The 21,768-nt window shown below is 46.3% G+C and overlaps 1 protein-coding gene across 4 annotated transcripts in view; it reads left to right on the top strand.

Annotated features, from left to right (window-relative positions):
* The window catches only part of WDR59 (WD repeat domain 59), a 114,963-nt gene extending 113,422 nt beyond the window's left edge, over positions 1–1,541 (top strand). For all 4 annotated transcript variants that reach the window (XM_003829526.7, XM_034940707.4, XM_034940709.3 and 1 more), the window contains one exon: positions 666–1,541. In XM_003829526.7, coding sequence (XP_003829574.3) covers positions 666–901 — 236 coding nt within the window. In that variant the 3' untranslated portion in view covers positions 902–1,541. The remainder of the gene's footprint in view (positions 1–665) is intronic.
* The last annotated feature ends 20,227 nt before the right edge of the window (positions 1,542–21,768 follow it).

The raw sequence follows: 21,768 nt of genomic DNA, 5'->3' as shown, positions 1-21,768 counted from the left end.
GTCATTCAGTTCTTTCAACTGATACCTGTTCAACACCTCCTGCGTGCCAGGCCCTGCCAGCCGTCGGGGTGGGAAGAGGCATCAGACGCAGCTGCCCCCTGCTGTGGGGCACTGGGTTTCCATGCGGAGCCCCTGAGAAAATACAGTACTCAGCAGCCGGGTGCAGTGGCTCAGAAGAAGGAGTTCTGGTGTAAAAAACAAACAAACAAACAAACAAACAGGCTGGGCACAGTGGCTCACGCCTATAATCCCAGCACTTTGGGAGGCCAAGGCAGGTGGATCACCTGAGGTCAGGAGTTCGAGACCAGCCTGGCCAACATGGCGAAACCCCGTCTCTACTAAAAATACAAACTTAGCTGGGCGTGGTGGCAGGTGCCTGTAATTCCAGCTACTCGGGAGGCTGAGGCAGGACACTTGAATCCGGGCTGTGAAGGTTGCCGTGAGCCAAGATTGCACCATTGCACTCGAGCCTGGGTGACAAGAGTGAAAAACTCTGTCTCAAAAAGAAAAAAAAAATAAAATAAACAGAAAATGAAAACCACTGGTCTAAGAGAATCTGCTAGAGTCTTAAGAGGAAGACTTCCTTCTTCCTGCAAGCCCCAGTTTCCTTTTTCAGAACTTAACTCATGCTGCCTCTTGTTTTGCCCGTCCCTGCCCATTTCCAGAGTTCGGCGTGTACTGCAGCCACTGCCGGAGTGAGGTCCGTGGCACGCAGTGTGCCATCTGCAAAGGCTTCACGTTCCAGTGTGCCATCTGTCACGTGGCTGTGCGGGGATCGTCCAATTTCTGCCTGACCTGTGGGCACGGTGGCCACACCAGCCACATGATGGAGTGGTTTCGGACCCAGGAGGTGTGTCCCACTGGGTGTGGGTGCCACTGCCTGCTTGAAAGCACTTTCTGAACCTACAGACCTTGGGTATTGTCTGAAATCCCAGAGGACCCATAAGTGCCGGTGACAAGCTGTCTGTCAGGGGAGAGGCTCCAGAACCTGGGTTCGTCCCCAGTGAGACCGGAGGATGATCCCCCAAGGACTGCGCAGCATCAGCTCTTGGCGGGCCTCTGCCTTCTCTTCTGTTTGGCCACCTGGTGTGGATGTCACTGTGTGAAGATAAGGACAGAAGTGCAGAGCTGCGCTTTGTGTGTTGTCTATGTCGGCTGAGCTACCAAGGTGGAAGTTTTCATGGAGAAAAGCACCTGGCTCCAGGGCCAGTGTTACAGTGTTACCCTGTAAGGTGTTAGCCTTAAACCACCGAGCAGCGTTCTCTTGATGCCAGTGCAGAGACCAGAGTCAGATGCCTGAGGACGGTGGGTAGGAATTTCATCAACAAATGGACCTATGGCATCATGGCTTTAGAAGCTGGTACATTTACTGAGCTGATGGACAGTGGCCTTCTAAAATATGACACTTAAATTGTAAATATGCACTGTACTTAAGGATTCTTAAGATGTATTTTTTTGTTATTTCTCCTCCAGCTGCTATCCGTTGGCTAATACAATTCTAGTAATTATTTGAAAAAAAAAAGAGAGAAAGTTAAACAACATTTTGGCGAATCATTTTTTACCCTACTTCTAATTGAAGGTAGCTATTTTGAATAGGACCAAAGTCAGTGCTCCGATTTTTAAAGGAAATGCTGATTTACTTTTGTCATCTGACAAGAGAAAATAGAATTTGACATTTAAGGTTCTTCCTAGCCCCAAGAGTCTTATTTCTTCTAGCAAAAGGAGGACAAGATTGCCGTGCAGCATGGATAGAAAAGTCTCCCTGGCCAGGCACCGTGGCTCACGCCTGTAATCCCACACTTTAGAAGGCAAAAGTGAGGGGATCACCTGAGCTCAGGAGTTCAAGACCAGCCTGGGCAACATAAGGAGATCCCATCTCTGCAAAAAATTTAAAAAATAGGCCGGGCACGGTGGCTCATGCCTGTAATCCCAGCACTTTGGGAGGCCGAGGTGGGAGGATTACCTGAGGTCAGGAGTTCGAGACTAGCCTGGCCAACATGGTGAAACCCCATCTCTATTAAAAATACAAAAATTAGCCGGGCATGGTGGCGGGCACCTGTAATCCCAGGTACTGGGGAGGCTGAGACAGGAGAATCGCTTGAACTTGGGAAGCAGAGGTTGCAGCGAGCTGAGATTATGCCATTGCACTCCAGCCGGGTGACAAGAGTGAGACTCTGTCTCAAAAAAACGAAAAAAAAGTTAAAAAAATAGCCGGGTGTCGTGGCACATGCCTGTGGTCCCAGCTACTTGAGGGGCCAAGGTGGGAGGATCACTTGAGTCCAGGAGGTTGAGGCTGCAGTGAGCCTTGATTGCACCACTGCACTCCAGCCTGGGCAACAGAGTGAGACCCTGTCAATAAACCAAAGTCTTCCTTGCCTCTGTTCAGATGGGCTGGGTTCCAGTGAGTGCCCTCACTCTTCCTTTAGGCTCCCTCGCAAACTGCCTGTGTTTGCCTGTGTTCTGAGTAGTTATAACACCTGTGTCCACCAATGCTTCAGAATGATTTTCTTTTTTAAAGTTAAATTTTTTTTTTTTTTAGAGAGAGAGACAGGGTCTCACTCTGTCACCCAGACTGGAGAGTGGTGATGCAATCATAGCTCACTGTAGCCTCTATCACCTGAGCTCAAGTGATCCTCCCACCTCAGCCTCCCCAGTAGCTGGGACTACAGGTGTGCACCACCATGCCTGGCTAATTTCAGAATGATTTTCAACTTCACATTTTGTATATGCCAGTGAAAAGAAACCTTTTTTTATTATTTCTACTGAAATATCTATTTCTGTTTCTTAGAATTTTACAGTTCCAAGTAGATTAACTTAGGGACTAGGACATGTCTCATAATGGGAGATTATTGCGTATTCATGTGTTTCAAACTCCAGGTCAGGACCCATTAGTGGATTGTGACATTGATCTAGTGCGGAAAACCAGCATTTAAAAAAATGAAATGGTGTAAGAGAAAAATGATCACAATGTACCATACATAGCTAAGGAAAATGTTTTGTGTAACTTGTTTACGTGTGTGCAGCACACGTGTGCACAGGTGTATACCGGATCATAGTGTAAACTCATATCTTACTGAAAGTTGTAGTCTAAAACATTTTCACAACACTGTTTTGGATGAAGCTTATACCTCGTCCCCTGTGTTACTGGGCACGAAACTTCATGATGTAAGAAAGAACTTAGATCCTGTGCAGTGGAACCAGAGGTTTAGTGCTGGGCTCTGGTCTGAGGTAAGGTGCCAGTGTCTCAGTAGCGTGAGCAGGGCAGGGGAGCCACTGGGAGGATGACAGGAGAAGGCCCAGCCGGGAATTTGCACACCCAAATTCTGTTGTAATGGTGATCACAGAATAAGTTGGCTGATTTACACAGAGAGAAAGGATCTGTTGTATTCCTCAGTGAAATCACACCATTTGCAGAGAGCAATCTTTTCCTGTTCCCCACTGCTCAAGTTAATGTAAAAACCTGTCCCTATCTGTCCCCATCAAGAATGAGATGTTTTTCTTGTTTTATTGTTGGAGGAACATTGAGTTTCAAAATTGAAAAACCTTAATGGTGTGAAGAAATTTCGAGTTTAAAATATTACATAATGTCATCCTTCAATATGGAAATTCCTTTTGAATTTCCAAGTTACCAGAACAAAAGTCTAATATTTTAAAATATTCATGTTTCGAAACAGGTTGGTTGTCTGGTTGCGGGCCATGGCCGATATTCTCTCAGCCGCAGAATAGATGATTACAAGCACCTGAGTCTTTTGTTTGTTTGTTTGTTTTTAAGAGCAATACAAGGCCAAGTGGGGTGGCTCACGCCTGTAATCCCAGCACTTTGGGAGGCCGAGGTGGGTGGATCACCTGAGGTCAGGAGTTCAAGACCAGCCTGGCCAACATGACGAAACCCTGTCTTTATGAAAAATGCAAAAATTTTCCGGGTGTGGTGGCGGTTGCCTGTAATCCCAGCTACTCAGGAGGCTGAGGCAGGAGAATCGCTTGAATCCGGGAGGCGGAGGTTGCAGTGAGCCGAGATTGCGCCACTGCACTGCAGCCTGGGTGACAAAGCAAAACTCCGTCTCAAAAAAAAAAAAAAATGAATAAAGGCAATACAAGCTATGTTTGAAAGTACCTTTGCAAGAAAACAGGCCCAGCAGTCGTATTTGTGCACCAGAAATAAAAGGTTGCTCAGGCAGGCTACTGAAAAGGATGGGGGAAGGGGCGAGCCTCAGGGCAACCACCAGGTTGACTATTTGTCCCTGTCGCTAACCCCCCCAAGACACAAATGGTATAATGCTTTCCTTGGTAATGTCACATAGATAGAATTGATGTTGCTTTAACAATTTTGTTTTTTTTTTGAGACAAAGTCTTGCTCTGTCACCCAGGCTGGAGTGCAGTGGTGCGATCTCAGCTCACTGCAGTCTCTGTCTCCGAGGTTCAAGCGATTCTTCTGCCTCAGCCTCTTGAGTAGCTGGGATTACAGGCGTGTGCCACCATGCCCAGCTGTTTTTTGTATTTTCAATAGAGACGGGGTTTCACCATGTTGGCCAGGCCAGTCTCGAACTGCTGACCTCAAGTGATCTGCCCGCCTTGGCCTCCCAAAGTGCTAGGATTACAGACGTGAGCCACCGTGCCCAGCCAACAATGTTTTCTTTAATTTAATACAAAAATGCATTCAGTCTGAAGACGCCAAGTTCACCTACTGGGAGCTCCTTCCCTTACTCAGTGGTTCCCTGGGTGGCTGGTAGGATTGGGGAGAAAGCCAGCTCCTTTTTAGTGGTTTAGTGCAGCAGGAACTCAGGAGAGGACCTAGGCTATAGCCACCCTAGGGTCGGGGTCTTTGAGATGGAGTCTCTCTCTGTTGCCCAGGCTGGAGTGTAGTGGCACACGTGATGTCTGCTCACTGCAACCTCCATCTCCCAGGTTCAAGTGATTCTTGTGCCTCAGCCTCCTGAGTAGTTGTGATTACAGGCGTGCGCCACCACACCCGGCTAATTTTTTTTGTATTTTTAGTAGAGACGGGGTTTCACCATGTTGCCCAGGCTGGTCACCAACTCCTGACCTCAAGTGGTCTGCCCGCCTCGGCCTCCCAAAGTGCTGGGATTACAGGCATAAGCCACCATGCCTGGCCCTGAACAATTTCTTAAAGGGTTGGTTTTGCTAATTGTGGCAAAATAGTTCAGCAAACAGGGTGACAAATCACACCCTCTTTTTTATGGCTCATCTTTGCGTGCCCAGCCTCAAGGTGGCACCAGCCATGGGGTATGATTCACGCATCCAGTGGTGGGTCCTGGGCGTGGGGGAAACACACTTGGTTTTCTGCATCCTTCTTAGAATCTAATGGCTTTGTCAGAATCAGAACTAAATCTCCCATGTTGGCATTCTGTCACATTGGCAAGTTTATGTTGCCACAATATCACTATTTTAGTATTTCTTCTTCAAATCTGAGAAGGTCTGATACAATTCATCAAGTACTGGACATGACAAATAGACACTTGGGCAAAGATGAACCATACAGAATGTGGTCTCTGGCCTGCTGGAGGTGGAGTCTAGCGGGAAACTTAAATATGTAAGTGCTTACACCAAAATGTGCTGTTGGCCTCCGAGGAAAGAAGGAACTCCACCAAGGGCCGAGATTGCACAGAGGAGAGGGGTTTGGCTGAGTTCATATGAAGGGTGTTTTCAGTGAGGAAGAGCGGGAGGGCACAGGGAAGGACCGTGCCAAGGACAAGACAGCATGGCATTGGGGGTGCTGTGTAGAGTTTTTTAGTGGAGCCTGTGCTGCCCCCCACTTCACATGCCAGTCTCAAGTCCCAGGTTGTAACGCCATCTACCTGGAGATGGTGTCAGATCCCACAGGCTGAGGGCTCACCCCCACAACGCTGCCCCCCACTTCAGATGCCAGTCTCAAGTCCTAGGTTGTGTGACCTGTGCCTTCTGACCTACAGGCTCTAAATTGGGGGTTCCAATGACATCCTACTCAGGTTTCACTAGGAGACGTGCCGAATTTCTTTCCTTCCTTTCTTTTTTTTTTTTTTTTAATTGAAATGGAGTCTATGTTGCCCAGGCTGGTCTTGAACTCGTGGGCTCAAGCAGTCCTCCTGCCTCAGCTTCCCAAAGTGCTGGGATTACAGGCATGAGCCACTGCACGCCACTGCACCTCGCTACTTACGTATTATAAAGGGCCTTACAAAGGATACAGGTGGGCAGCCAGATGAAGAGATACATTGGACAGTCACACAGGGTTGGTTCCCCTGGCAACCAGCCCCCATCCTGAGGCTGTCCGGGAGCCCACGAAGAGTCCACTCATTAGAACAAAAGCTGTTCCTCTCACAAAATTCCAAGGGATTTAGTAGCTTTGTGTCAGACACTCATCACTCAGGAAATTACAAAGGTCGTAGGAGCTGTGTTAGGAACCCAGATCAAAGACTAAATAGCAGCCCTATTGCTCAGGAAATGACAGGGTTGAGGAGTTCTATGTCAGGAACCAGGGCAGAGACCGGATATACGTTTCTTTTTCAATCACAGTATCACACCCAGAAAAGGAAAGCAGTGTCTCAACTCACACTCAGGTCTATCTGACCCACACATTTTTAAGAAAAGATTTTTATATCTTGATTGTTTTTTCTAATTATAGAAGCACTTTAAATATTGTTACTATTTTGTTCTGTCTGCCTTGATTCCATATGATTTCCATAAGTAGGGCTTATTTTTATTTTCACAAATCAGAAAAACACAGACACAAGCCAAAACGAGGTGAAAGCCATCTCCTTATGAAGAAGGTATAGGGAGCCTCAGCACTGCTTCCCAGGGAGAGAAAGCAGCTAGAGTTAAGAAAAAGCACAGGAGGCTGGGCACAGTGGCTCACGCCTGTAATCCCGGCACTTGGGAGGCCGAGGTGGGCAGATCACTTTAGCCCAGGAGTTCCAGACCAGTCTGGGCAACATAGTGAGATCCTATCTCTGTATTTTAAAAATATGTATTCAAAAAGAAAAAAAAAGCGTAGGAGCTTATATGTGAGGGCAAGTCTTTCTACCCACAGGAAGGCAAGACAAAAGAAACAGAAGAACAAGAAACACAGGAAATAAACAGAAAACAAAGACTAAAACGGCAGATTTTAATAGCCCCAAACTGAAATTCTCTTAGGTGTCCTTCAGTAGGCGAATGGTTAAACAGACTCTAGCCTCTGTCCTGCGGAATGCTACTCAGCAATAAAAGGGAATGAACCCCAGAAATGAAGCGGTGTTGTGGTCCCGGGCGTGTCTTGGCATGTCATTGCCTCATGCCAAGGAAATCAAGGACACGGACACACATGGAGTGAGGTTAAGAGCGGAGGTTCAATAGGCGAAAGAAGGAGAAGAGAGAATAGCTCTCTCTCCTGCGAGAGAGAGGGGCACCTGAGTGGGAACTCTGGCCCGAGGCTGAGTGCAGCAGATTTTATAGACAGGATTGAGGAGGCAGTGTCTGATTTACATAGCGCCCACGGATGGGGTGGACCAGGTGTGACGTTTAGCACAAGAGGAAGCGGGGCACCCCACCGTAATCTTATTATGGAGATGGGGTCTTTGCCTGGCTGGCGCCATGCTGTCTCTTCCTTACTGTACGCGTGGTTTGGCAAAGAGAAGAGAAGATGGAGCCGCCATGTTGAATATGCCTAGTCCCAGGTGGCTTTTTTTTATTGGCACAGCTGCTGGCATTCACCTGTGCAAGCTTCTAGTTTGCTTATCTATGTCTGCAGCTCGATTTTACAGGCTGCTCTTTATTAGAAAACAAAATGATTCGGGAGCTGCTTTTCATTAAAAAGGAAACCTTACTGAGGACTCCCATACCCTCACTATCTGCCTTAATAATTTCTTCTTCACTCCTATATCATCAGATACACATAGCAATCTAGATGACTCTCAAGCGAATTACGCTGAGTGAAAAAAAGCCAACCCCAGAAGGTTACCTTCCACATGACTCTTTCTTTCTTTTTTTTTTGAGATGGTTCACTCTGTCGCCCAGGCTGGAGTGCAGTGGCGAGATGATGGCTCACTGCAACCTCCGTCTCCCAGATTCAAGCGATTCTCCTGCCTCAGCCTCCCAAGTAGCTGGGATTACAGGCACTCGCCACCTGACTCCTGGCTAATTTTTGTATTTTGGTAGAGACGGGGTTTCACCGTGTTGGCCAGGCTGGTCTTGAACTCCTGACCTCAGGTGATTCACCCGCCTCGGCCTCCCAAAGTGCTGGGATTACAGGCGTGAGCCACTGTGCCTGGCTATTAACTGTTATTATATAACATTCTTGAAGTGGCAAAACTGTAGAGCTGTGAAACTGCCTTTGCAAAAATTAGAGCAATGAGAAAATGATGACAGTGAAAGAGACCTGATCTAACAAACCCCCATCTTGCCTTTAACCTCCAAACTGCCCTTAATGATTCCTGGGCTTGGGCCAAGCTCACTTTGGGACACAGGTAGTTTATAGGTTAAATAACAATAGCCCTTCTCCAAAACTAAACTGCCTTTGTAAAGCTAACAGAAGACTACCAGGTTAGGAGGATAAGAGCCTGAATTCTGCTACGATGTAGACATAAACGATTACCAGCCATTATTCTGGAGGTCACAAGATTTGTAACTTCCCAGTTACTCCTGCAGATAACATCACTATTGTAGAAACTAAGATTGGGGCTGGGCACAGTGTCTCAAGCCTATAATACCAGTGAGGCAAGAGAATAGGGCCTGGAAGTAGGGAACCTAAGGGCTTCCTAGAACAAAATGAAATGGAAACACTTCAGCAATAACAGGAAATATCCTCTTTATTTACACAGGGCGTACACCAGGTAACCAATGGGAAACCTCAGAGCGTATTGAAACCCCAGAAAATTCTGTAACCAGAGCCCTTAAGCCTCTTTCCTGGGTTGCTCCCACCCCGTGGAGTGTGCTTTCAATATATCTCTTTTGTTGCTTCATTGTTCTCTTGCTTTGTGTGTTTCATCCAATTCTTTGTTCAAAACGCCAAGAACCTGGAAAACTTGCAGTCCAGACCCTCCACCAGTAACACCAGCACTGTGGGAGGCCAACATGGGCAGATCGCACGAGCTCAGGAGTTCAAGACCAGCCTGGACAACATGGCGAAACACCATCTCTATAAAAAATACAAAAATTAGCTGGGCATGGTGGCGTGCACCTGTAGTCCCAGCTACTCAGGAAGCTGAGGAGGGAGGATAAATTGAGCTCAAGAGGTGGACAGAGGTTGCAGTGAGCCGAGCGAGATTGCGCCACTGCACTCCAGCCTGGGTGACAGAGACACCCTGTCTCAAAAACACCTCAAAAAACTAAGGTTGGTCTTTTGAGATGTTTTTTCAGGTTTTTTTTTTTTTTTTTTTTTTGAGATGGAGTCTCACTCTGTTGCCCAGGCAGTGGTGCGATCTCGGCTCACTGCAACCTCCGGTTCAAGCAATGCTCCTGTCTCAGCTTCCTGAATAGCTGGGATTACTGCCACCTGCCATCATGCCCAGCTAATTTTTTTTTTTGAGGGTACAGGTTTTGCTCTTGTTGCCCAGTCTGGAGTGCAGTGGCATGATCTTGGCTCACTGCAACCTCTGCCTACCGGGTTCAAGCAATTCTCCTGCCTCAGCCTCCCCAGTAGGTGGGATTACAGGCACGTGCTGCCACACCCAGCTAATTTTGTATTTTTAGTAGAGACGGGGTTTCACCATGTTGTTCAGGTTGGTCTCGAACTCCTGAACTCGTGATCCACCCGCCTTGGCCTCCCAAAGTGCTGGGATTACAGTCATGAGCCACTGCACCCAGCCTAATTTTTGTATTTTTAATAGAGACTAAAAATACAAAAATTGGCCAGGTTGGTTTCCAACTCCTGACCAAGTGATCCGCCTGACTCAGCCTCCCAAAGTGCTGGGATTACAGGCGTGAGCCACCACGCCTGGCCATCTTTTCAGGTTTTTGCATTTCTGACTATTGATGGGTCCATTCCTACCAGCCAACCAGTCCTGTGACCCCACCCAGAAGCAGACTCAGCATGCACAAGGACCATGTTCCACACCCCTAGGATTGCACCCCCAACTAATCAGCAGCACCTTGGCCTGCCAAACTATCCTTGAAAAACCCTAGGCTCTGAGATTTTGGAGAGACTGATTTGAGTAATAAAACCTCAGTCTCCTGTTCAACCAGCTCTGTGCCAATTAAATTCTTTCTCTATTACAGTTCCCCCGTCTTGATAAATGGGCTCTGTCTGGGCAGTAGGCAAATGAACCCGTTGGGTGGTTACGGCTGGAGAAGAGTTGGGCGGTCAGCGGTCGGCAGGGGCAGGAGGTCGGGAGGTGTGGCTATAAAAGGGCAGCACAAAGGACCCTTGTGGGGATGGGACCTTTTCATATGTTGATCGTGGTGGTGAGTGAATACCTACACGTGATAAATTGCACAGAACTAAGTACCCACAATGGAGTGCAAGTAAAACTGGGGAAATCTGAGGAAGATAGGTGGATTGTCTGAATGTCAATATCCTGAATGTGACACTGTACTGTAGTCTTGCAAGATGTTACCATTGGGGGAAACTGGGCAAAGCGTACACAGAGTGTCTGCCTGCCTGCCCACCCACCCCCCTCCCTCCCTCCCTGCTTGCTTTCTTCCTTTCTTCCTTTCTCCCTCCCCTCCCCTCCCCTCCCCTCCCCTTCCCTTCCCTTCTTTTTTTTTAGACAGTTTCGTTTTTGCTGCCCAGGCTGGAGTGCAATGGTGAGATCTTGGCTCACCGCAACCTCCGCCTCCTGGGTTCAAGTGATTCTTCTGCCTCAGCCTCCCGAGTAGCTAGGATTACAGGCATGTGCCGCCATGCCTGGCTAATTTTGTATTTTTAGTAGAGATGGGGTTTCTCCATGTTGTTCCGGCTAGTCTCAAACTCCCAGCCTCAGGTGATCCGCCTGCCTTGGCCTCCCAAAGTGCTGGGATTACAGGTGTGAGCCACTGCGCCTGGCTGTCTGTATTATTTCTTAAAACTGTATGTGAATCTACAATTCTCCCAAAATAAAAAATGTAATTATTTTTTAATAGCTGGATACTGTGGGCCGGGCGTGGTGGCTTACGCCTGTAATACCAGCACTTTGGGAGGCCGAGGTGGGTGGATCACGAGGTCAGGAGTTCCAGACCAGCCTGGCCAAGATGGTGAAACCCCATCTCTACTAAAAATACAAAAATTAGCCAGGCGCAGTGGCAGGCGCCTGTAATCCCAGCTACTCGGGAGGCTTAGGCAGGAGAATCGCTTGAAACTGGGAGGTGGAGGTTGCAGTTAGCCGAGATCGCGCCGCTGCACTCTAGCCTGGGCAACAGAGCAAGACTCCGTCTCAAAAAAAAAAAAGAAAAAAAAGACTGGATACTGTGATTCACCACAGTTGGGTCTGATAAACAACTATGAACAACTCTGAATTTTGAACATCAGCTTAGCTGTGCTAGACCCTCTGTGGATGTAACTGAAGACCGTTTCTTTTTTTTTTTTTTTTTTGAGACAGAGTCTCACTCTGTCGCCCAGGCTGGAGTGCAGTGGCGCAATCAGAGCTTACTGCAGCTTCTGCCTCCCGGGTTCAAGTGATTCTCCTGCCTCAGCTCCTGAGTAGCTGAGATTACAGGTGCCTGCCACCATGCCCAGCTAATTTTTGTATTTTTAGTAGAGATGGGGTTTTACCATTTTGTGTTTTTTAGTAGAGATGGGGTTTCACCGTGTTAGCCAGGCTGGTCTCGAGCTCCTGACCTCAAGTGTCCAGCTCGGCCTCCCAAAGGGCTGGCATTACAGGTGTGAGCCACACACCTGGCCAGTGGGACTTGTTTTAACGAATTGCACAGGGGCTTATAGACTCATTCTGTCCTACCTAGGGAGCAGGAATTGATCCTTAATTAGCACACTCACCCCCTGACACACACACCAACACCCCAGCTGCTCTGTCTTCTGGCAGAGCCATGCATGGTGTGCGCTCCCTTGCCTGACAAGCAAAGAAACTAGGAGCTCGTTGTGTGGGTCATGGTAAAAATTTTTGTTTTTCCTTTGAGTAAAGGGAGTAACAGTCGTGAGTGAAACTCTTTTTGATAAGGAGTAGCAATGGAGAGAAGGGGAAAGAATCAGATACTTAGGTGGTAGACTCAGTGGGACTGAGTTCAGGCCTGATTTGCCACTACTAGAAGGGATGTCTGATGTTAAATAATGAGCATAAAGTGTATTAGTCTGTTTTCACCCTGCTGCAAGGAACTGCGTGAGATTGGGTAATTTATAAAGGAAAGAGGTTCAATTGACTCACAGTTCTGCATGGCTGGGGAGGCCTCAGGAAACTTACAATCATGGTAGAAGGAGAAGCAGGCACGTCTTACGTGGTGGCAGGTGAGAGAGTGTGTGCGTAGGAGAAACTGTCAAACATTTACAAAACCATGAAATCTCATAAGAACTCACTATCACGAGAACAGCGTGGGGGAAACTACCTCCACGATCCATTCACCTCCCACCAAATCCCACTCTCCACACGTGGAGATTATAATTCAAGATGAGATTTGGGTGGGGACACAAAACCAAGCTGTATCATCTAGTTTGTGTTCTGAGTTCTTTTTCTACTTTTCCCTTATGGTAGTGGTGATTATTTTCCAGTTACACTTGTGGTTGAAAAGCAATAGAACTTTCAGGAATAGCGGACAACCATGGTGTTCGCCGTCACTTTGGAAATACACAACTCATCTCAGGGGACTGGTTATTTCTTCCCAAACCAGATATCAGAAAATCCCACTGCTGCCGTCAGGGAGAATGCCATCAGGGAGAATGCCTATTAGCATATGGGAAGGCCCATGGATAAGCTGTCTTCACAGTGGGCTAACTGGAAAACGTAAGAAAACCACAGCCACAGCCGGGCGCGGTGGCTCACGCCTGTAATCCCAGCACTTTGGGAGGCCGAGGTGGGTGGATCGCCTGAGGTCAGGAGTTTGAGACTGCCTGGCTAACTTGGCGAAACCCCATCTCTACTAAAAATACAAAAAAATTAGCCAAGCATGGTGGTGCATGCCTGAAATCCCAGGTACTCAGGAGGCTGAGGCAGGAGAATCACTTGAACCTGGGAGGCAGAAGTTGCACTGAGCAGAGATTGAGCCACTGCACTGCAGCCTGGGTGACAGAGCGGGACTCTGTCTCAAAAAAAAAAAAACAAAGGAAGACATGAGGACCAAGCTCCTCTTCTATCATAAATATTTTTTCTCTGACAGCAACATAAATTACAACACAATCTCTAACTACTGACTTTATTTTGCTACGTGAATCCAAGATATAATATAAAAGATGAAAAAAACAATGAAATAGAAATAGCAGCTCTTTTCTCACTGAACTCAGCTCTTTGCTGTCATAGGCCTGAATTGCCATTCGGGAGAGCATTTTCTTTCCCCCTTGGGTGCTTCCGGATTGAAAGTTCTTTCAGCATTAACTGGCCCAAGCTTCTGGTTGCTTGTGCAGTATAAATAGAGGATACGCTCTTTCTTGTTTTTCCCACAAAAGGCTTTGAAAGAGTTGGAAATCCCATAAGAGACGGCTGCAAGAGCTCGGAGTGTAATTTTTAGAGCTGAAGGTGTAATTTTTAGAACATTGGTCTCTTCCTGAACATTGACATCTTTAAAGCTGAGAAATTATTAACACTAGGTGGCAGCAGAGACCTAGTGCAGGTGAGCGCGTCATCCATCTGAAATGTAGATAAGGTTAAGGGTTAATTCAGTCTAGTCTACACTCGCTTCTCTAGTTGTGAAATGAAAGATCAGCTCACTTATAATTCATTCTGGATTTGTTGATGCAATGATTGAACAAACATAACATCAGAAAAGCCGTTTGAAATCCTGCCTCTCACCTTGTTGGTCATGAATGTGTCTTACATATTATTGCTAAAATCAGAACTCTGACATTAACATGAAATTACCTTTTTGGTTTTTTTTGACACAGAGTTTCACTCTTGTTGCCCAGGCTGGAGTGCAATGGCGCAATCTCGGCTCACCACAATCTCCACCTCCCGGGTTCAAGCAATTCTCCTGCCTCAGCCTCCAGAGTAGCTGGGATTACAGACACACACCACCATGCTCAGCTAATTTTTTTGTATTTTTACTAGAGACGGGGTTTCTCCATGTTGGTCAGGCTGGTCTCGAACTCCCGACCTCAGGTGATCTGCCCACCTCGGCCTCCCAAAGTGCTGGGATTACAGGAGTGAGCCACTGTGCCCGGCCTGAAATTACATTTTAAAATGAGAAACATAGTTACAGTGCACATATAAATAAGGAAGATGGATGTGGTCACATCAAATCCAGGAGCTTGGTCAGTAAGGTGGTAGGGGGACTCCAACAACATAGAGTCCAGCATTGGAGTTCAAAGGTGGAACTGAAGTAAGGAATAAAAGATAAAAAAAATAAAAACAATGAGCTGAAACCAGGTTCATGTTTTTCTGTGTATTTCACTGTTGACCTTCAAACCAGCCCCATCAGAGACACAGCTCATTTGACAGTTCTGTGAGAATAAAGCTCAGAGACTTTTGCCGCAGTTCGCAGGAAGAACAACAAAGCTAGGATTGGAACCCAGCTCTCCTATAGGTGAGCCTGACTTCTTTTGCTCTATCACGTTGCTTTAACAGCAAGAATGTGTAGCTACCATGGTGGGGACAGTTCACAGACTATGTTTATCCTTCTATTTAAGATGGGTCAAAGCCAGAGAGCTGAGATAAGATAGGTAATTCATGTGCTGGATAATTGCATTGAATCCAGATGAAAAAAATCTCAACAAATGATGGTTGTAGATCCAGGCTGAAAAGACAAGTTTTACAAAGGGGCTGGGTGCGGTGGCTCACGCATGTAATCCTAGCACTTTGGGAGGCCGAGGTGGGCAGATCACCTGAGGTCAGAAGTTCGAGACCAGCCTGGCCAACGTGGTGAAACCCAGTCTCTACTAAAAATACAAAAATTGGCTGGGCATGGTGATGCATGCCTGTAATTTCAGCTACTTGGGAGGCTCAGGCGGGAGAATCGTTTGAACCCAGGAGGCAGAGGTTGCAGTGAGCCAAGATTGCACCACTGCACTCCAGCCTGGGCGACAGAGCGAGACTCTGTCTCAAAAAAAAAAAAAAGGTTTTATGAAGGATGGATGCAAAGTCTCCAGTTGGTTGGAATTAACTGTAGAAGTGCAGGATGAGGGCGTTCCCATGAAAAAGACCCAGAGGTTTTAGCGAACTGCTTGGTATGAAGCAACAATGTGCATTTATGATCAAAAAGGTCAATGAAATCTCACAGTTCGCTGAATGGAGAGAGAAAAATAGCCCCATTTATTCTACTTTATTAACCCACTTGTGAATCATTGCGTTCAATTCTAGGACATTGTTAGAGGGACAGTTCAAAGGATGGGCAAGGTGGTGACAAATTTGAAAACTATATACAATGAAGAATTACTGGCCGGGTGTGGTGGCTCACGCCTGTAATCCCAGCACTTTTGGAGGCCGAGGTGGGTGGATCACCTGAGGTCAGGAGTTCGAGACCAGCCTGGCTAACGTGGAGAAACTCCATCTCTACTAAAACATACAAAAATTAGCTGGGCTTGGTGGCAGGCGCCTGTAATCCCAGCTACTCTGGAGGCTAAGGCAGGAGAATCACTTGAACCTGTGAGGCGGAAGGTGCAGTGAGCCAAGATGGCGCCATTGCACTCCAACCTGGGCGACAGAGCAAGACTCCATCTCAAAAAAAAAAAAAAAAAAAAGAATTACTGCAAAATTGGAAAATTTTAACCTGGTAAAGGGAAGATATAGAGAAGATATGAAAAACTGACTTTTTTTTTTTTTTTTTAAGAGACAGGATCTCACTTTGTTGCCCAGGCTGGAGTGCAGTGGTGCAATCACAGCTCACTGTAGCCTTAAACTGGGCTCAAGTGATCCTCCCAAGTGGCTAGGTCTACAGGCACGTGCCACCATGCCTGGCTAATTTTTAAATTTTTTTGTAGAGACAGGGTCTCGCTTTGTTGCCCAGGCTGCTCTCAAACTCCTGGCCTCAAGCAATCCTCCCACCTTGGCCTCCCAAACTGCCGTAATTGCAGGCATGAACCACCAACTCTGGCCTGAAAAGCTGACTTTTAATGTCTAAAAGTAAATTAGATTTATTCTGTAGTTCCAGAAATCAAAAGTAGGATTAATGGAATCAAGTTACAAGGATATAGATTTCAGCTCAGTTTAAGTGTAGCAGAAAAAAATAACTTGAATCAATCGATAGTACTGACTTTCACATATAATGGCTATAACATAACTCACCTGAGAGTATTTCTGTTTAGGGAAATAACCTTAATGAGCCTCTTTGGCTGTGCAAGGTGAGCTGCCTCTGGCTACAGTCAGAGGAGGAAGATACAAAAAATAAAGTCCAATTCTACTGCCTTGTAAGGTAGGAAGAATTTTTGCTTTCCCCAGGGAGCTGTGGAAGGAAGGAAGAAACGTGAGGAGGGCTGGGGAAAGTCCAGGACTCATGGAGTGAAAAATTTGCCAAGGTGGGGAATGGCTATTTTCTCATTAAGTTTGAAATTATTTCCTGTTTGGTGCCATAATTACCCTCGACGACCGCTAGCTCTTCAGAAAAATCTGCCAGACACAGTGACCTTGTATCAGTGGTGTTTGGCGGGAGAAGTGACAGAAGAGGACTGGAGTTCATGGTGGATGGAGGGTCCCCGGAGAGAAGACGATGAACATGGACACTGAACTGTACGCAGTGGTGGCAGGCAAGTGGCTGCCTGGACGGACTGCTCAATACGGAAAAAACTGGAGGAGGCCACCCACAATCTGCCTTCCTTAGTTCTGAAAGATAAAGATGACTTCAGCAGGACGGGGGAGTTGAGGGTATCTAGATTACACTAGAGGAGACTTAAAATTGTCCAGTAATGAGGTAGTGAGCTCCCCCTCACTGGAAGAGTTCTCTTGCGAACATCTGTCAAAGCTGTCGTAGAGGGAATTCTTGCATTGGTTAAGAGGGTGCACCAATGAGCTATAAAGATCCTTATGAAACCCGGGCACAGTGGCTCATGCCTGTGATACCAGCGCTTTGGAAGGCTGAGGTGAGAGGATTGCTTGACCCTGGAGCTTGAGATCAGCCTGGGTAACATAGGGAGACCCTGTCTCTAAGAAAAAAAAAATACAGCTGGGCATGGTGGTGTACACCTGTGGTCACAGCTACTCAGGAGGCTAAGGTGGGAGGATCACTTGAGCCCAGGAGGTCAAGGTTGCAGTGAGCCATGATCACACCACTGAACTGCCTGGGCAATAGAGTGAGACCCTATCTCCAAAAAATAAAATAAAAATTTTAAGATCCTTATGAAAGAAGCTGACCACCTTTCCTTTTACCTGCCTGATTATGTTCTATCATTCAAAGGTCAACTTCGGGTTGGCAAAAATTTCACGGTACTCAATAAATTAATATTTAAATCACTGACTATTTTTCAAAAGGCCTGATTCTACTTTTCCATCCAACCATTTAAGGAGTATCTATTCAGTTTCAGGCAATTATGCTACCCTTTGTGGGGGCACACTTGTTAATTAGACATGATTCCTGCTCTTTTGTGATACATTTTTGTACGCACAAAACTTACTGGAATGAATTTTCTGGATCAGGAATTTGGAGCAGTGGGAATAGCATCTGTGAATCTGGAGACCTTTGTTCTCACTCCAGCTTTGCTGTATGACTGAGAGAAGACACAGAACCTCTGTGAATCTCCAGTTACTCATCTGTAAGATAAAAATGCAGAACTATTCCAGGTGTCGCAAACTCCACAGCCTACGGGGTTCAGGCACGTAATGTAAGTACATGAAGCAAGCAGGTGTTATGATTTGTTTCATAACCACATTAAGTAGAATTCTTCAGGCAGGCACTTTGCATGTTAAGCATATTGCACTATTTTCTCTTCCATAGAGAATTGTGTTCTCCATGGACAGAGAGAGGGGAACCACAGACATGGGCTTGTTTGAGGGTGGAGGGTGGGAGGAGGGAGAAGTTCAGGAAAATAAAACCCAGCTATTGGGTACCACGCTTAGTACCTGGGTGACAAAATAATATGTACACTAAACCCACAAGTCACTAGTTTACCTAAATAGCAAACCTGTACATGTAGCCCTGAATCTAAAATAAAATATACCACTAATATATATATAAGAAAACTAATATATAATAAAATATATATATATATAAAATTGTGTTCCGTCCCATTTTTCTTAAAACACTCAGCCTTCTAGATCTTTCATTTATTTTTCCACACTGATAGAGACACAGTATAAGGGGTTTTAGTGGCACACAACAATCTCCACTACAGCTATGTTAAGCAGGAAAGAGATTTATGAAAGAGATACTGAACCGGGCACAGTGGCTGGTGCCTGTAATCCCAGCACTTTGGGAAGCTGAGGTTGGTGGATTACTTGAGGTCAGGAGTTCAAGACCTGCCTGGCCAACGCAGAGAAACCCCGACTCTACTAAAAATAAATAAAAATAAATTAGCCAGGTGTGGTGGTGCGTGCCTGTAATCCCAGCTACTTGGGAGGCTGAGGCAGGAGAATCGCTTGAGCCTGGGAGGTGGAGGTTGCAGTGAGTCAAGATCATGCCACTGTACTCCAGCCTGGGCGACAGAGCAAGACTCCATCTCAAAAAAAAAAAAAAAAAAAAAAAAAGTTACTTAGTAATTCACAGAAATTCCAGGGAGGCTGGAAAACCAGGCTTGAAGGCTAAGGCAGCCAGTGTGGGTACTGTCAGATAAAATACAGGATCCTCAGGCAAATATGGATGTCATCTGGAACATACTTATTTGTTCTTAACCTGAAGTTCAAACTTAAATGGACATCTGGTATTTTTATTTGCAAAATCTGGCCACCCTAGCCAAGGTGGCTGATTGCCTAAATTATATTCTGAGATGATTCTAGGTGCTGATACCAGCGATGCTACCCAGCCCTGACTCTGAGCAGGCGATGGCCCCCGACCAGGTCTCTGCCAGCTCTGACTCTGAAAACTTGCTGTCCCACCCTGAACCTGTTCCTCATGGGTCCCCCTTTATACACCTCTCCAAATCGAGGTGTCGAACAGAAGTCCAATAGCCAATCAATCAAAAAAGATGCCCATTCTCACCAGTAATCAGGGAAATGCAAGTTAAGACAAAGGATCGCATTGGTGAGTCAGTGGGTAGTAATTAAGAGCCTGGACCCTGTGGCCAGACAATGTGGATTTGCATCTTGTCTTGGTGGTGTGTTTGGCACTGTGCCTCAGTTTCCTCCTCTGTAAAGTGCGGGTAATAGTCTTATCTCAATACATTCAAAGAATGTATTTCTAAATTTCTAATATGCTTTGAAGTTTTGTTTTGTTTTTTGTTTTGTTTTTGTTTTTGTTTTTGTTTTGACACAGAGTTTCCCTCTTGTTGCTCAGGCTGGAGTGCATGGCACGATCTCAGCTCACCACAACCTCCGCCTGCCGCGTTCAAGCGATTCTCCTGCCTCAGCCTCTCAAGTAGCTGGGATTACAGGCATGCGCCACCAAGCCCGGCTAATTTTGTATTTTTGGTAGAGACGGGGTTTCTCCTTGTTGGTCAGTCTGGTCTTGAACTCCCAACCTCAGGTGACCTGCCCGCCTTGGCCTCCTAAAGTGTTGGGATTACATGCATTAGCCACCGTGCCGGCGCCTTGAGGTTTTTTATGCTCTGGCGTAGAGTTCTTCCTGCTCTCTTGATGGGGCCTCCTGGAAGGAATGTGCCTTTCCTGCCCCTTAATACTCAGCCTCGCCACCATGATTTACTTTGGAAACCGTCAGGACTCAACTCATCACGCCCTGTATCCTTGTTTATGCCAACAGGGAAAGTTGAGAAATGTATTTCACTCGGGCAGGCCATCAAGGTCAACGCCAACAGTGATAAAAGTCATGTCGGTAGTATGATAATATATGATAGTAGGTATGATGCAGTGAAGAAGGCATTTTGCCGCTACGGCCATCCTCTAAACCCAGAACCTCAGGCTGGGTTCGTTGAGAAAGAAATCCCATCTGAGGGACAGTCCAAAAAATGCTTGACTGGCACTCCTCAAAACTGTCAAGATCATCAAAACCAAGGAAAATCTGAGAAACTTACAGCCAGGAGGAACCTACGGAGGGAGAGAAGAAAACTAAATATCATGTGGGATCCTGGATAGGACCCTGGAACAGAAAAGGGACATTAGGTGAAGACTAAAGAAATCTGAGTAAAGTGTGGGTCTTAGTTAGTAATCATGTTCCAATATTGATTCATTCATGGTGACAAATGTACCATGCTAATGTCTGATATTAACAAATAGGGTAAACTGGGCGTGGGATATAGGAACTCTGTACATCTTTGCTATTTTGCTGTATATCTAAAAATCTTCTAAAATAAAAAGTTTATTGGTAGGTTTTTTTTTTTTTTTTTTTTTGACAGAGTCTCGCTCTGTCGCCTGCTCTGTCACCCATGCTGGAGTGCAATGGCACGATCTCGGCTCACTGCAACCTCCACCTCCTGGGTTCAAGCAATTCTCAGCCTCCCGAGTAGCTGGGATTACGGGCGCCCACCACCACGCCTGGCTAATTTTTGTATTTTTAGTAAAGATGGCATTTCACCATGTTGGCCGGGCTGTTCTTGAACTCCTGACCTCAGGTGATCCACCTACCTTGGCCTCCCAAAGTGCTGGGATCACAGGCGTGAGCCGCCACGCCTGGCCACTAAGGTTTTAAGACTTCCCATGACGACAGTAATTACTTTCTTCCAAAGCTGTTCATTAGAGGTAAAGAAAAGGTGTAAGATTTATCATACTTATACTTGATATCTATTTAGCATATTCTTGAGAATATTTGTATAAACATACAATATGGTGACCCCTATGAATTGTTACCATTACCATAATTTCAAATGACTTGTGCTGACTTTTTTCTTTTTTTGTTTTGAGACAGAGTCTTGCTCTGTCGCCCAGGCTGGAGTGCAGTGGTGCAATTTCGGCTCACTGCAACCTCCTCCTCCTGGGTACAAGTGTTTCTCCTGCCTCAGCCTCCCAAGTAGCTGGGACTACAGGCGCGTGCCACCACGCCTGGCTAATTTTTGTATTTTTAGTAGATATGGGGTTTTACCATGTTAGCCAGGATGGTCTCGATCTCCTGACCTTGTGATCCACCTGCCTCAGCCTCCCAAAGTGCTGGGATTACAGGTGTGAGCCACCACGCCCGGCTTGTCTTTTTTTCTTAATGGAGTCAGCATCTCACTAAGTTGCCAAGGCTGGTCTTGAACTCTTGGGCTCAAGTGATCCTCCTGCCTCAGCCTCCCAAAGTGCTAGGATTACAAGTGTGAGCCACCGTGCCTGTACATGAGGTGGCCTTTCTAAATAATTGAATCAAAATTGTAATTACTCTTTATGTTATCTTGAGGTTCTCTTGATTCTTAGCTTGACATTTTGAGATCAAGGAGTAATTAGAAAATGGCACAAAAGTGCTACTTAGTACATGAAAATCTTTCCAATTTAGGCTGCAAAGCCAATTAGTCATGCTTAGAAATAAGGATAGGCCGGGCATGGTGGCTAACGCCAGTAATCCCAACATTTTGGGAAGACAAAGTAGGAGGATCGCTTGAGGCCAGGAGTTCAAGACCAGCCCGGGCAACACAGTGAGACTCGGTCTCTACAAAAAAAAATTAAAAATTAGCCAGGTGTGGTGGTGCGCGCCTCAGGGCTACTCAGGGAGGCCGAGGCGGGAGGTTTGCTTGAGCCTAAGAGATCAATGCTACAGTGAGCTATGATTGTGCCA

This window comes from Pan paniscus, chromosome 18 (assembly GCF_029289425.2).
Source record: "Pan paniscus chromosome 18, NHGRI_mPanPan1-v2.0_pri, whole genome shotgun sequence".
Taxonomy (NCBI): domain Eukaryota; kingdom Metazoa; phylum Chordata; class Mammalia; order Primates; family Hominidae; genus Pan; species Pan paniscus.
This window is presented reverse-complemented; position numbering and strand designations above follow the sequence as displayed.